This window comes from Argentina silus, assembly GCF_951799395.1.
Source record: "Argentina silus genome assembly, chromosome: 19".
NCBI classification, from domain to species: Eukaryota; Metazoa; Chordata; class Actinopteri; order Argentiniformes; family Argentinidae; genus Argentina; species Argentina silus.
This window is the reverse complement of record NC_139673.1, coordinates 15046531-15059876: the sequence shown is the minus strand read 5'-3', so window position 1 is coordinate 15059876 and position 13346 is coordinate 15046531. Positions and strand designations below refer to the sequence as shown.

General features: G+C 43.5%; 1 protein-coding gene across 1 annotated transcript in view; it reads right to left on the bottom strand.

Moving 5' to 3' along the window:
* The window catches only part of LOC310819850 (guanine nucleotide-binding protein subunit beta-5b-like), a gene marked incomplete at both ends in the record, with an annotated part of 28193 nt that extends 19523 nt beyond the window's left edge, over window positions 1-8670 (bottom strand). The window contains 5 exons of the mRNA XM_083691260.1: window positions 5817-5893; window positions 6321-6362; window positions 6809-6945; window positions 7483-7594; window positions 8545-8670. Of these exons, the coding sequence (XP_083547386.1) occupies window positions 5817-5893; window positions 6321-6362; window positions 6809-6945; window positions 7483-7594; window positions 8545-8670 (494 nt within the window). The remainder of the gene's footprint in view (window positions 1-5816; window positions 5894-6320; window positions 6363-6808; window positions 6946-7482; window positions 7595-8544) is intronic.
* Between the last annotated feature and the right edge of the window lie 4676 nt (window positions 8671-13346).

Genomic DNA, 13346 nt, shown 5'->3' with positions numbered 1-13346 from the left:
GTTTGTCACTGCTTTTGTTTTTATTCACACATTGTGACATTTGTTTGCGAATGTAAGAGCATCTATTCACACATCTTTTGCATATATACAAATCATTTAACATTTATTAAAATAATGGTTTACGAATACAAGAGGTGTTTGTGTGTGGATAGAAAATTATATTTGTGCTTTGTGTTTTTTGCTCACGTGATTTGTATGTATTTACAATAATGACATTAACCTATCCATAATATGGCAGCTATGATTTAATTGCTAAAAGCATCACAATATATTGCATTGTTTATATTCTGGTATTGTGATGTTTACGTGCAACTAAACAAGGTCACGGCTGGCAATACCCACCCCTATCTCCTGTCTGCTGCTCTCATCCCCCTCTCTGCTGTGCTTGGTGTCTCTGCTGCTCTGGATGTTTCAACTTCTCTCCCCATGTTCTCCTTCTCTATTTATCTACTGTACTCACTTTCATCACCATTTCTGTAACAAAACAACAGCCCAGTCAGGTGGCAGTTCACATGACCATGTGGTTAGCTAGCTAACTAGCTAGTTTGCTGAGACTACAAACGAAAAACAACTTAGATAGCTAGCTAGCTGCACGTGTCAAATTGTTGAGTGACGTTAACTATCTTAATATCAGCATCAGTATACTAGCAGTATGCGGACATGCATAAATCTAACTATAGCTAGTATAGTCTGATAAGGTTTGGTACTCAATAGTGACTAGTAGGTCTATCAAGTAAGCTAGTTATATCGCTAGCTGTCTTTAACTTGAGTGTTCTTCTGGCCGTTTGGTTTGCGCGCCATCGGCCGTAGCTCTCACAGCATGGGCATGGCTAAGAGGTGGGGTTGGATTGGTCCGCCTGTGTATATGATAGGCGCATGATTGGATCGCAAGTAGAATCTTATAACGCCAACTTGACGGGTGTTTTTGGTGATGGAACCTTTATATTTGAATATAAACGGACACCGAATCTTTTTTTCCCTCGCAAAAATAGCACCACACAGACATTAATAAACTTACAATATACAACAAAAGTATATATACATAACTCAATTTCGACCAAAATGTCAGATTGGAACGTTATAATTCTGAGCTCACAAAAATGTATCAATACTGGTACTTTAAATAACATTTATTTCTCTTTCAAGGAAGTGTGTACTTAGGATCCAGGTAACAAGTAATCTTAAATACATGAAAGAAGAAACATCTATGGTCACAATAATACTGCAAGGAGGCCTATTAATTCTCTCCCTCTCTGGATAACTAGGATAGTTTGATTGCACAGTATAAATAGTGGTATTGCACATTAGATCTAAGTTGGACAGAGTATGGAAACTGAACAGTAAAAAGTGGCAGTGAGTTTAGATACAAGACAATCAGTAATACTGCACATGGCTAGGACCTGATCTAGGGCAGTTTACATGCTGCTGGGACTAGGACTAGGACTGGGGAATCTGAGCTATCATGGTCAGTTGTGGCCCTGGCTTTAATTTTATACATCATTATTAATAACAATAATGCTAATAATAATACAATATCAGTAATAATCAAGCTAACAATAATAAAGCTTAGGAATAAACCTGATCAACATTTGATCCACAGTAGATCCACATTTGATCCAATCAAATAAAAAGTTATCAATCTAAGAAACCTAGATTGTTAGGACATACTGACTGAGGTGGTGTGTGTGTGTGTGTGTGTGTGTGTGTGTGTGTGTGTGAGAGTGAGTGTGTGTGTGTGTGTGTGTGTAGTGCGTGAAGGTGAGGTTGAAAAAGCACACTTGTGCAGCAGTGTGGGTTCTGGTCAGGGTGCCTTATATAGTCGATCACATGACCCTACTGCCAACCTGTGACCCCTGATGTTGAACTGTCTTGCTCTGATGATGTCACAGCTCTAGGCCCAGATCTGCAAAAGAGAGAGAACACATCATGAGTTGGGGAGGACTTCTCAGTAGGAAATGAGGTCAGCAGAGGAAAGACACTGGCTGTAAGCAGAAAAGCTGGAAAAATAAAATAAAAATATGCCACATACACCAGTGTCTTTGTCTCTGTAGCTGCAGAAACAGGGCTTTCCACTCTGCCAATGTGGCACATGGTATCAGCGAAGCCTGACCCGCTCCAACAATGTTCTCGCTGTCTATTTTCCTGCCTCTTTTCTCTCTCTCTTCCTCACCTGTAAGGTGTTGACCCCCCCCCCCCCCCTCTGTCACCCCTTTCTCCCCCCCTATAGAGTGTTGTGTCCTCCCCCTCTCCTCTCCTCTCACCCGTAGAGTGTTGTCCCAGGACCCGGAGCAGAAGGCGGACGGTGCTGACACGGTTCTCGTGGCCAAACAGGATGGAGACCCGCGTCCCCTTCAACACGTCCCACACATTGATGGTGTAGTCATTATGGCCAGCAAACAGCAAACGACCTGGGGGGGGGGGGGGGGGGGGGGCAGAGAGGGTTATGGGAAAGGTAAAGGGCAGAAGGGGTCAAGAAGAGTAGATAGGGATGAAGAAGAGTGGGGGGATGTAGGTTTCAGAATACCCTCCAATGTGCTTGATGACATCGCAGACATAAAAGTGCACTTGAGTTTAGTTTGTTTTTTTACATGTAAACAGTGGGGGATTATCAGCTGTAAAACACAACAGAAATCCAGGTTTAGATGGAACCATGGTAATTCCCAGACAGTGATGAGTGTAAACTCCCTTTCGAGACTGAAGTGGGTTTCCTTTCACTTATGCCCATACAATATAAAAAAGACATTTATTCCATTTCACAAGAACACTGTACTGTACTACTACAAAAATCACATTCTGATAATTGTAATTACGGGATAAATTGTATTTAGTATCAAATCACAGAGTCATGCAACCAGAAGTAGAAGGCTTCAAACAAGAATTTGAATAAATGCCATTGTATGCAAGCGGTAATTAATCAAAACAATTCGAAGCACTCAACCTTCCGACTCACTGTTCCCAAAAGCCCTTTTATATAATGTCATGAACCTAATTAACTTGACTACTGCCTTTGTGTGGACTGGAACCTGTCTGACTCAAAATGAACAACAACACTGGGGCCATGGCAATCACACTGAATGAAATAGACAGCGAAAGGAGTGGGATCAAGAACAGCGCAGTATCACTGACAGGCTCACATCTGTGTCATTCTGTTGATAATTCTATGAGACCCTGTGTGTCCCCTTGGTCTATTCTCGTGATGGATCGATGTAAATAAGTGGGTTTGGGGTGAGAAGAGCTGAGGTGGGGACTTAGCCCTGTGGATGTCTGCTAGAGGTCTGCTGCTACATGTCAGAACCTACAGTTCATGATATAACACTTGGATTCAACATTGGAATATGAGCAAAATACACATATCTGTATGTAGACGTGTCATATTTAATATTTTCAGACTACGTCTTTGTGTCAAGCCATTGCGTCTGACCAGTGTAGCAGGAGGTCTCTGCTGTGTCTTACCACTCATAGAGAAGTCGACGCTGGAGGCTCCAAATATGATGCTGTCTTTGGCGAAGATGGCCACCTCGCGATCGGCACGCAGGTCAAACAGACGACACTGAAACACACACACACACACAATTTAGTGTTTATTGATGCATGAGTATCCCTCCCATAATAGAGTAATGGTTACAAAAATGCTACAAATATAATAGAAATTAGTAACTGGAGTCTGTAACTGGAGACAAACACGGGGGGCTCTACTCACTTCACACTGTTAATGTCAGAGTCGTGTGTCTCGAACGACTGGACATTTTGTCCAGAACGCATGTCCCACACGTTGGCCTTCTTATCACAGCCCTGGAACACACACATGGTACACACACACACACACACACAACACTCTGAGATACGTAGAGAACAGACAGAGAGATAGCAGTAAAGGAGAAGCGAAACACTCACACACTGTCACACACACACACACACACACTCACCCCGGACACAAAAGTGTTCCCAGTCTCCGATGGGGCGAGGTCCAGGGAGAGGACATCGGCTGAGTGACCGTGGAAACTCTGTAGCAGCTGACCGCTCTCCACGTCCCACAGAGCACACGTACCATCACCACTCGAAGTCAGGAGCTAACACACACACACACACATTACCACATATAAACATGACTTCTAGTATGAAAATATGTGTTTTTATAATATTGAATAACATTTTAATAATCCATAAAATATCATAATATGTATAATAATAATATATAATATAATAACACTGAAACTAATTTGGTGACAACACTGCCTTCCCGTGGTGAACACAGGGACTTTCCAAACAAGAGAGTGTTAACCATTGGTTTTAACCATACACAGTAGGGGAGAAGAACACCTTGTGCCATGTCATGTGTCAACTATACATGATCTATGGGCAACTGGAGTTTCCTACTGCTGTGGAGTCACCGGTTAAAACAGACCCAATTTACAGAGTGACGAACAGCCTTGTTGTGAGCGTCAGAGTGGTATTGAAGCCACCCCCTACCCTGGGACTCTTTCACCAGACAGAATATGTACCCCTGTCAGTGTCTTCTATTGACCTGTTACTGTATAATAAAGCTGTCTCTGTGTCTGTCTGTCTGTCTGTCTGTCTGTCTTCCCCTTGAGATTATGAGCTGTCTGTGTCACTAACTACCACCCCCCAAGACTTCCACTGATACAAAGAGAAAATGGGGCACTTACACGCATGTACGCATCTGTCCTGTATGGTCACACTGGCAGAAGCCCAGTGCATTAGAGAGTGAATGTAGGATGACCTTTGGCTTAGGGCACTCTGAGGCTGCACTCTCATTAGGGTGGGGAGCGGCTAACCTTTAATGTTGTTAGCAAACATAATGATATAACAATATTCTCATGGAGGCCCATTATATACAGGGGGACTTCCAGGCCTTTTACAGTAAATTGGCTGTAAATTGCCTGTGTGTGTGTGTGTGCGTGAGAAAGTGTTATGTGCTTTTCCCCTCAGGTCAACGTGCTTAGCTCTATGGTAGATAAAGGCCACTCATGGTCTATAAATACACCCACAATGGATGACCATCACTCTCTCCTCTCTCCTCCTTTCTTTACCCTGCCATCACTTTCACCTCTCCTCCTTCCCTCTCCAACCCCCCTCCCCCATTCCTCTTCCTTGTCTCGGTCTGAAGAGGGACTGACTCTAGTGAATTATTAAAGCCTAACATTCACTCCTCCTCCTCCCCCCTCCCTCACTTCCTTCCTCCCTCCCTCTCGTATCTTCTCCTGGCAGCTCAGAATCAGTGAGTGTTTTCATGTCAGTGAAGAGCTGCTCTTTGATAGATCGGACTCACATGGGCCCCCTGGTGGATGCATTCAGTATGCCTGCTTCTCCTTTGTCATAATGGCTTCATGCACTTGAACAAAGACCCCAACACCTCTGATCTACAAAATGGGGCCTATCATTACCCATGTACAGCAGTGCACCTCTTGTGACCAGAGCTGTCCTATGTGGCTTTGGTCACAAGCAGTGCACTGTTTCGGGAATACAGGGTGTGATTTGAGACGCAAGTTGACAGCGTCTTACCTGCATGTCTGAGTTGGTGAAGCTGCATCCTGATAGGTAGTTGGTGTGCATAGCGACCGATTTCTTCTTCGCGGCCAAGTTCTCGTTCTTGTCCAATGAGAGCGGGTACACCGAGCACTTGTTATCCAATCCACTGGGAGACAGTTAGGTCAAAGATAAAATAAACAAAAAGAGAGGGAGAAGGAGAGAGATGAAGAGAGAGAGAGAAAAGAGAAGGAGAGTGGCCTTTTAGACCAGGTCAACAGGAAAGCTGTTTCATCCCTGTGGTAAAAACAGGTTTCCGGTACACTCACCCACAGGCCACGGCACAGCCAGAGGGGGCATAGGCACACGCCATCACCCATGTACACGGCATGGTCACTGCATGCTCCTGGAACACACACACACACCAACACATAGACAGTCAGTGTGGATTTATATTTAAAACACACAGACACGCACACACACACACAGTCCTGTAGTAAAACCATACTGTGGGGTGTGGTAATGGGGATGTGCTCTTAGCTGGGTTAAGACTGCTCCACCAGGATTAGTCAGGCAATGAAACCAGGCTTTCATTAAAGTGCACTCTAACTAACACACACACACACACACACACACACACAGACACACACACGCAGAGTCACAGAGTCACAAAGTGTACTGATGGAAGGATGATCTTTAGCTTCCCTCTCCCAGACATGTGATACTTCCTCACCAGGGAGCAGTGCATTATGTGATGGACAGTGAAAACTAAAACAGCAGTGATATGACCTGTCAGTCAGATCTTTAACCAGGGAAACCACACCTTTACCTACCTTATTGGTGGTGAACGCATCCCAAACGATAACTTTTCCATCCTAGAGGACAGAGATCAGAAGAAATATAGTCTCTTACAAAGAAAGAGTCATCAACAACAATTGCTCATTCTGTATTTTTACTTGTGGTAGAATGTAATTTGTGTCCATTATTAATGTAATGTTTCCTCTATAGAACGAGAGGGGGGCGAGGACAGGGGTGTAGGAGGGAGAAAGGCAGGAAATGAGGAGTGGAAGGATGATGGGTCAAACTGGAGTCAGACAGATTAGAGGGATAGAAGGGATAGATAGACAGACAGACAGACAGAAGGATAACCCTTCCTTCAGGTCATAACAGAGCTGAGAGGGTTCGACTGTGGATGTGATGTGATGTGATGTTGTGTGTGTGTATGTGGTGTGTAGTGATCTGATGTTGTGTGTGTGTATGTGGTGTGTAGTGATGTGATGTGATGTGATGTGAGTGTGTGTGTGAGAGAGTGTGTGTGTACCTGTGAGGAGCTGACCATGCGGCGTTTGTCCTTGCACCAGTCCATACACAGCACCTTGTTCCCATGACCCTTCAGCGTGCGTCGTGTCTTCATCGCAAACTGACCCAACACCTCCACCTTCTCAGCCACCTGGTGCACTGACACACCACACACACACAACTGCATAAATAGCCTACATATTTTATTTACAAATAAATTAACAGGTATTGGTCTTCATGGGGAAATTAAAAGCATAAGAACGATCCCAGTCAGTTGGTAGACTAATTTTCCTCATGACGCGAGGACACATGAGGACAAACTACAGCGCGCGCGTCCGTGGGACACCCATCCAGTGATTACCAGCATTAACACACGACGCAGGACAAATCCGCTCATTTCCAAATTAATAACCACTTTGGTAGGTATTATTACGCTGTCACTTTGACGTCTACATAAAACCAATGAAAAAGCATAAGCATGTGTGCAAATATGAAATGAAGAACAATATCTGATACTGAATGCGTTCAGCCATGATGAACATATGATGAACACAAAATACTGTATCAATGTAAATAGGAAATTCCAATCTTGTGAATATTCCCGAGAGTGAGACCCGTTTTTTTTTGCTGTCATATTACCTATTATTACTATAAATCTGTGCCTCGCGAGGCCCCGCTCCCACCCCCAGCACTCACGCTCAACATCATGCAGCTTTTCGCGCTCCTCCTCGAGCTTCTTTTTCAGGGCGTCGCTCTCCGACTTCAGCGTCTTTAGGGTCTCACCCGGAAGAAGCGCCTGGCACGCCATCTTTGGAGGGGAAAACGAAGGGAACGGGAAAAGGGACGACGGAGATCAGATGTTTGTCGCGCGCTGTTTTGCCAAGGCTGTCTGCCTTGCTACAGCTGATGCTGCCGCGATGACGTCACGAGGAGATGTGCCTCTCTCTCTCCCCCCAACATAGGTGTATGGATAGGCTGGAGCCTGCTAATGCGTCCATGTCTCTTAATGACATCTTAAATATTCTAATCTTATTTTCATAGGATACGCATGCCATTTATTGGTATGGTATGGGCTAGGATAACTATTACATTTAGGGTACAAAGGATGCATAGTATGGTTTGTCATTAAAATAAAGTAGGAACATTGGCCTATCACTCTGCAAAGAAATGGACTTTCTATCAGTGGACTGTGGACACAATGGACTTTCTATCAGTGTGGATGAGCTGCCAGCCTCAGATAGAGGATCATTACAGATAGGCCTGCAGAGGCTAAGCTCCACTGGCATGTGTCTGATACTATCTCTCTCTAAAAGAGCCCATCTCCCTTAGTGTGTGTGTGTGTGTGTGTGTGTGTGTGTGTGTGTGTGTGCGTGTGTGTGTGTGTGTGTACTTTAATGGGAGCCTGTCAGGCAAAGCTCAGGGGACACCTCTTGGCATTGTGTGTGCGTGCGTGCGTGCGTGTTGGTGCTGAGAGGGGCTCTCTGCTCTATCAGGCTGGAGAGGCAGATAAGGGGACTGCATTCTGGGCAGGAGCCCCTGTAACCCCTCAAACCCTCTCAAATAAACATGATGTCTTCACTTATCTCCTAACGAGACCCAGTGATGGGTATAGGGCTGATACACACCCGACTAAACACTTTAGTTTGACATCAATATACACAGGTGTTGTTATAGGAGTTGGCAACAAAAGCCCATTTTCATCAGTTGCCTGGCTGGTTGGGTGTGTGAGGGAGATGGGGGTGCGGGGCGAGGTCCTACCATCTCCACGCATAGCGAGCAGTAGTTGATGGGCTCAGTTCCGATGTAGATGTTCATCAGAGGGCTGTTCTTTGTACAGCAGTCGCACGGGCCAAAGGTGATGGCCACAAAGGTCTGGTCACACATGACTGTGGCTGGTCAAAGACACACCTGAGGAAAAAGCACACAGACACAGACACAGACAGACACACACACACACACAGTCAACACTACACTTGGGGGGAACAGAGCAACTAACTGTTGCATCCATTTACACACAGAAATGCACCCAGTCAACACTGTGCCTGTGGAAACATAGAGAGGCTACGGTTTTGGGAAAACCACCATGATTGTAGTCATCTCCCACCATGATTGTAGTCATCTCCCACCATGATTGTAGTCATCTCCCACCATGATTGTAAATACAATTTATTGATTGTTGCTCTATTGAGTTTATATACTGTATATAAGTATAGAGTTGTGACTTGTAGGACTTTGTGTGTGTGTGTGTGTGTGTGTGTGTGTGTGTGTGTGTGTGTGTGTGTGTGTGTGTGGACAGCTGTATTGGAGATAAGCAGTGGGTAATCTCCCTCCTGCCTGATCCGCCTCAGAGCACAGGAGAGGAGAGAAGAGCGGCTTGACTATTCTTGGAACCACAGATACACACCCACAGGACGAGACAGACATCACACACTGCTGAATAAAACATGACATTTTTATATCAAATATAGATAACCACCACTGTAGTATAGAAATACAACATATGCTGTCAATTATAGGCGCCATATACCCAGGGTATGATACATACTGTACATGGTATTCACCCTGCAGGACTATAACAGACACTTTAATACGTTAAACTGTAGATATGCTTTATGCTGTTGTAACAGTTCCACCTTCTGACACTGCCTTCACAGTCAAATGTGCTGAGCACTCTATCAGAGTAGAGATATCCTGCTTGTTCCCCTCCCACTTCCATCAGTTATAGTCATACTTTAAAATCAACGCTTCTATGAAAACATGAGCTTGGTTCTTTATGTATTCGTCATGTCACTGGTTTTTTTTGTGATCTCCAAATATGAGATGGTTGTCCTGTCTGGACTCCTTAATAGGTTCACAAGCACTTCTATGATAAAACAGTTTTTAAAAAAAATCCAGAACCTCTTTTCTTTACAGATGCACTTCATATTCCGTGGACTGAGCACCCCTCCAGCAGAACTAACTGAAACTGAAAAACTGAGTTTTATGCGCCAGCAATTTTCAGCAATAAAACAACAGTGCCTTGAATGACTAGGTACTATCTAACTGTACCAATGGCAAGAAAGACTACTAGCCATCAGGCCTACAGTACCGCTATGAGTTCATGCCAAAAATAGGCACTGAAAAAGCTTTCCTGTCTCTTAAGAAGGTTGCCTTATCGATGGATCTTCAGCCGTTTGCCAAACACTCATTTAGAGTGGTCTGCTGTAACATTTGTGATTACTGTGTATGTTGCATTTCATATCAGACTAACATCTGACCGATATCAATAACTGTTTACAGTTTACAAATGCCTCAATAACATTCCTTTGGTAAAAACCTTTACCTACATGAACAATACAATAACAGCAGGATGAAAGAAAATAAATAAAGATGTTGACATATTAGTTCTTACCTTAGGGAGAGAGGTTTTTCTGTATATATTGGGTCCCAGGGGAACAGAGTTGTGTCTTAGTTCTGTGAATAGGATTGTGGCTGAGGGTCCGAGAGGAGAGCAGTAAGCTTCTTATAGAAGCATTACAGCCAGGTATTAGGCAACCCTCAGAGCTCCAGGCCTCAGTTACCTGTGGGGACACTGAAATAGCAACCAGCTGCAGGACGGACAAACGGACCAAAAACAGCTATGCTAGTGTATTTAACATTACCAGGAGTACAACATTTAAATTAACTCCAAGGCATTGTTTTGAGTGTATCTTTTTCATGGGGATGATACTATACAACCTGTAGATCAGGATATGTTTTATATAGGATAAGAGGGAGAGAGATTTGACACAGAGAAGATTCAATCCATGCTATGGAATAGAGTAGTGAACCGTTTGTTTATCAGGGATCTGTGATGTTCATATGCATTGTGTAGTGCATCTTTAAGTGCACAAGGGTTTATGGAGGCATGTATTAAGGTAAAATGGGAAGTGGGAGAAGTATATGTGAAGACTCAAATACACTTGATCCCTTCCTTGGGATGATCACTAACCCGACTAGATGTGGTAATTTAATTCCACCACACAGCTTCTACCACTGGGGCTGACTACTGTGTCATTTCTCACCACAACTGTAGATCACTGACGTCCAGTCGATAGATGTGTCACACAGTGATTTAACCACACAACCTGATGTCAAAACCACTACTCACCAATCTCACCAGTGTTCCTCATGCAAGTTTGAAATACTGGTAATAATCCTAAAACACATTTTAGGCATATTTATTCTAGCTCTGCTTTGGACACGACAAAAACAAAGTCACAAATTGACAGTGCTGAATTCCTTTATTTGTCTTTTATAGATATTTGACACTTTTTAACTTATTCCAAGTTTCATAATGGTGAACACATTCACTAAGCACAGCTACCAGGAACTACAAACAGTCCAGTTCTTCAAATTTACACACAGGTCAGAGAGAGAGAGAGAGAAAGAGGAGAGAGAGAAAGAAAGAGAAAAAGAAAGAAAAAAAGCACGGCACCAGGCTCAGCATGACGCCATGGATACTGTCACAGGTGGAGTGTGTAATGTCATTAGATGAGTTTAAACACTTAAATATGGCGCTCTCAAGTGTCGATTAAAAGATGATACTTCAGTGTTGACTGACATTTTTGTGTTGACCTAAATATGATACACCAATTCTTCAAAACAAAGAGGGGGTGATAATGTGCACCTGTATCTCCTTTAAGAAGTCAGAGATGGATACATTGTTCTACAGTACAGTGAATACAATTCTATCACTGAAACCAGGTGCTGAGCAGACATGCCACTATTATAATGTGTAACCACATACAGTAGGAAACTCTGTCTGACGCAACAGCATGAGAGGGCTGAAGCATTTACAAACTTACAGCAAGGGAGGAGGCATAAATTCTGTAAAATGAGTTTTAACTTAACAGTTAGAGCTCTGTGTCTCCTCAAGAATAACAATCCAGACACAGACTGAGTACAGACACGAGAGAGAGAGAGAGAGAGAGAGAGAGAGAGAGAGAGAGAGAGAGAGAGAGAGAGAGACTCAGTCACAATAACGCAGGGAATGTTTTTGTGTTCTTAAGGAAGCATGCCACAGCCATCTCTCTGAGCTGACGGGACTCACTTGAAATAGCTCAAAGTAAAAAGAACAGAAAATATCAGTTATGTTCAGGTTAGACCTCATTTCATTAGTGTTTATTTGACGACCTCAGCAATATTTAAAAAGTGCTCATGTAGACAGACGGCTAGACAATGCATCCTTCACGCCACAACACTTTATCAAAACACAAATTGTAATATTTAACTTTTTTTTTTTTTTTATAAGGTCACGGGGAAATACGACTCACTGATGGCACAGAAGGGAAGAAGCGAAACTAAACGAAAAAAGAACCTGACAAAGGCAATGATAGGATATGACGAGGTGGCATTTCAGTTCCTCAGGTTTTTGCTGTGAGGAAGGGAGACCCTAATCACTGGTTAGATGGGGCTGATTCCTTCACTCTTCGGCACTTCCAGTTCAACGGAATTATCTTTATATAAAAAGGCCTGGGAATGTGCGAATCAATGGCTGGTATCTCACACAGCTGACTGATATAACTCCTACGTAGCGGTAAAGCTAAGCCCACGCAGGCAAAAGAAGGGCAGTGTCGCATGCTCGTTTAAATGCATTCGCTTGTTTTTGGCAATAATGAGGGTGGAGAATAAGAAAGCATCCCAGTATGGCCCCCCTCGCAAGACGGATAAACAACCGATAAATGTGCCGTGTCATGCATTAACTGGAGAAGAGAAAAGACTAGTCACCATGACAGCCCGGAAAGGCGGGTGGTGGGTGGTAATAGGGCATTGGTCCACAAAAGCTGTAATTACGTTTCTGGAATAAAGCTGAAAACGGTATCATACAGTGGGGCAGGGCACATTCAAGGCTGACAGTCTGTCTACAACCACTCGACAACCAAGCAACCACCGACCAAACAGTCAGCTCTGCTCAGTGGATACATGGTTCATCAATGCATGTACAGTAACCTCAATTCTCTGATTGAAAAACTCTTAATACTAAAATAAATAACTTAAAGTGAAATTTGTTCATCGTACAATTTATTCAACTATTTTTATTTATTCATATTATTCAAGAGCTCTGCACTGAGTAGTAAGTATAGAACAGTAGAGATTATCCAGTGTGCTTCTGTGCAGAAATATGGTGTGTGTGTGTGTGTGTGTGTGTGTGTGTGTGTGTGTGTGTGTTTGTGAGTGTGTGTGGTGAACAGTTGTGTGTGAGAGCCTGGGTAAGATCCCTATTTGAGTGTGTGTGACTCGACCATGGCCTGATTTGGGCATGACCGTGGACTACTTCCTCAAAGTTTCCTGGGAGACTCTAGCTCTCGTCACAACTGTAAACAGTACTGATAGTCAGGAGAAGCAAGGCGTTTGGTTAAGTGTCTGCTTGGGTTGAAAGTTGCTGAAGTCTAAACTAAACCACTCTTCCCACCTGTGCTTCACCGGTACTTAAGTTCAAGTTCATCTGCAGGAGTGGTGGATTACACATGACAAAGCTAACGTGAGAGTTAAAAAATACAATACACGGACTAACAAATAAAAATCTACTTTTAAAAAGC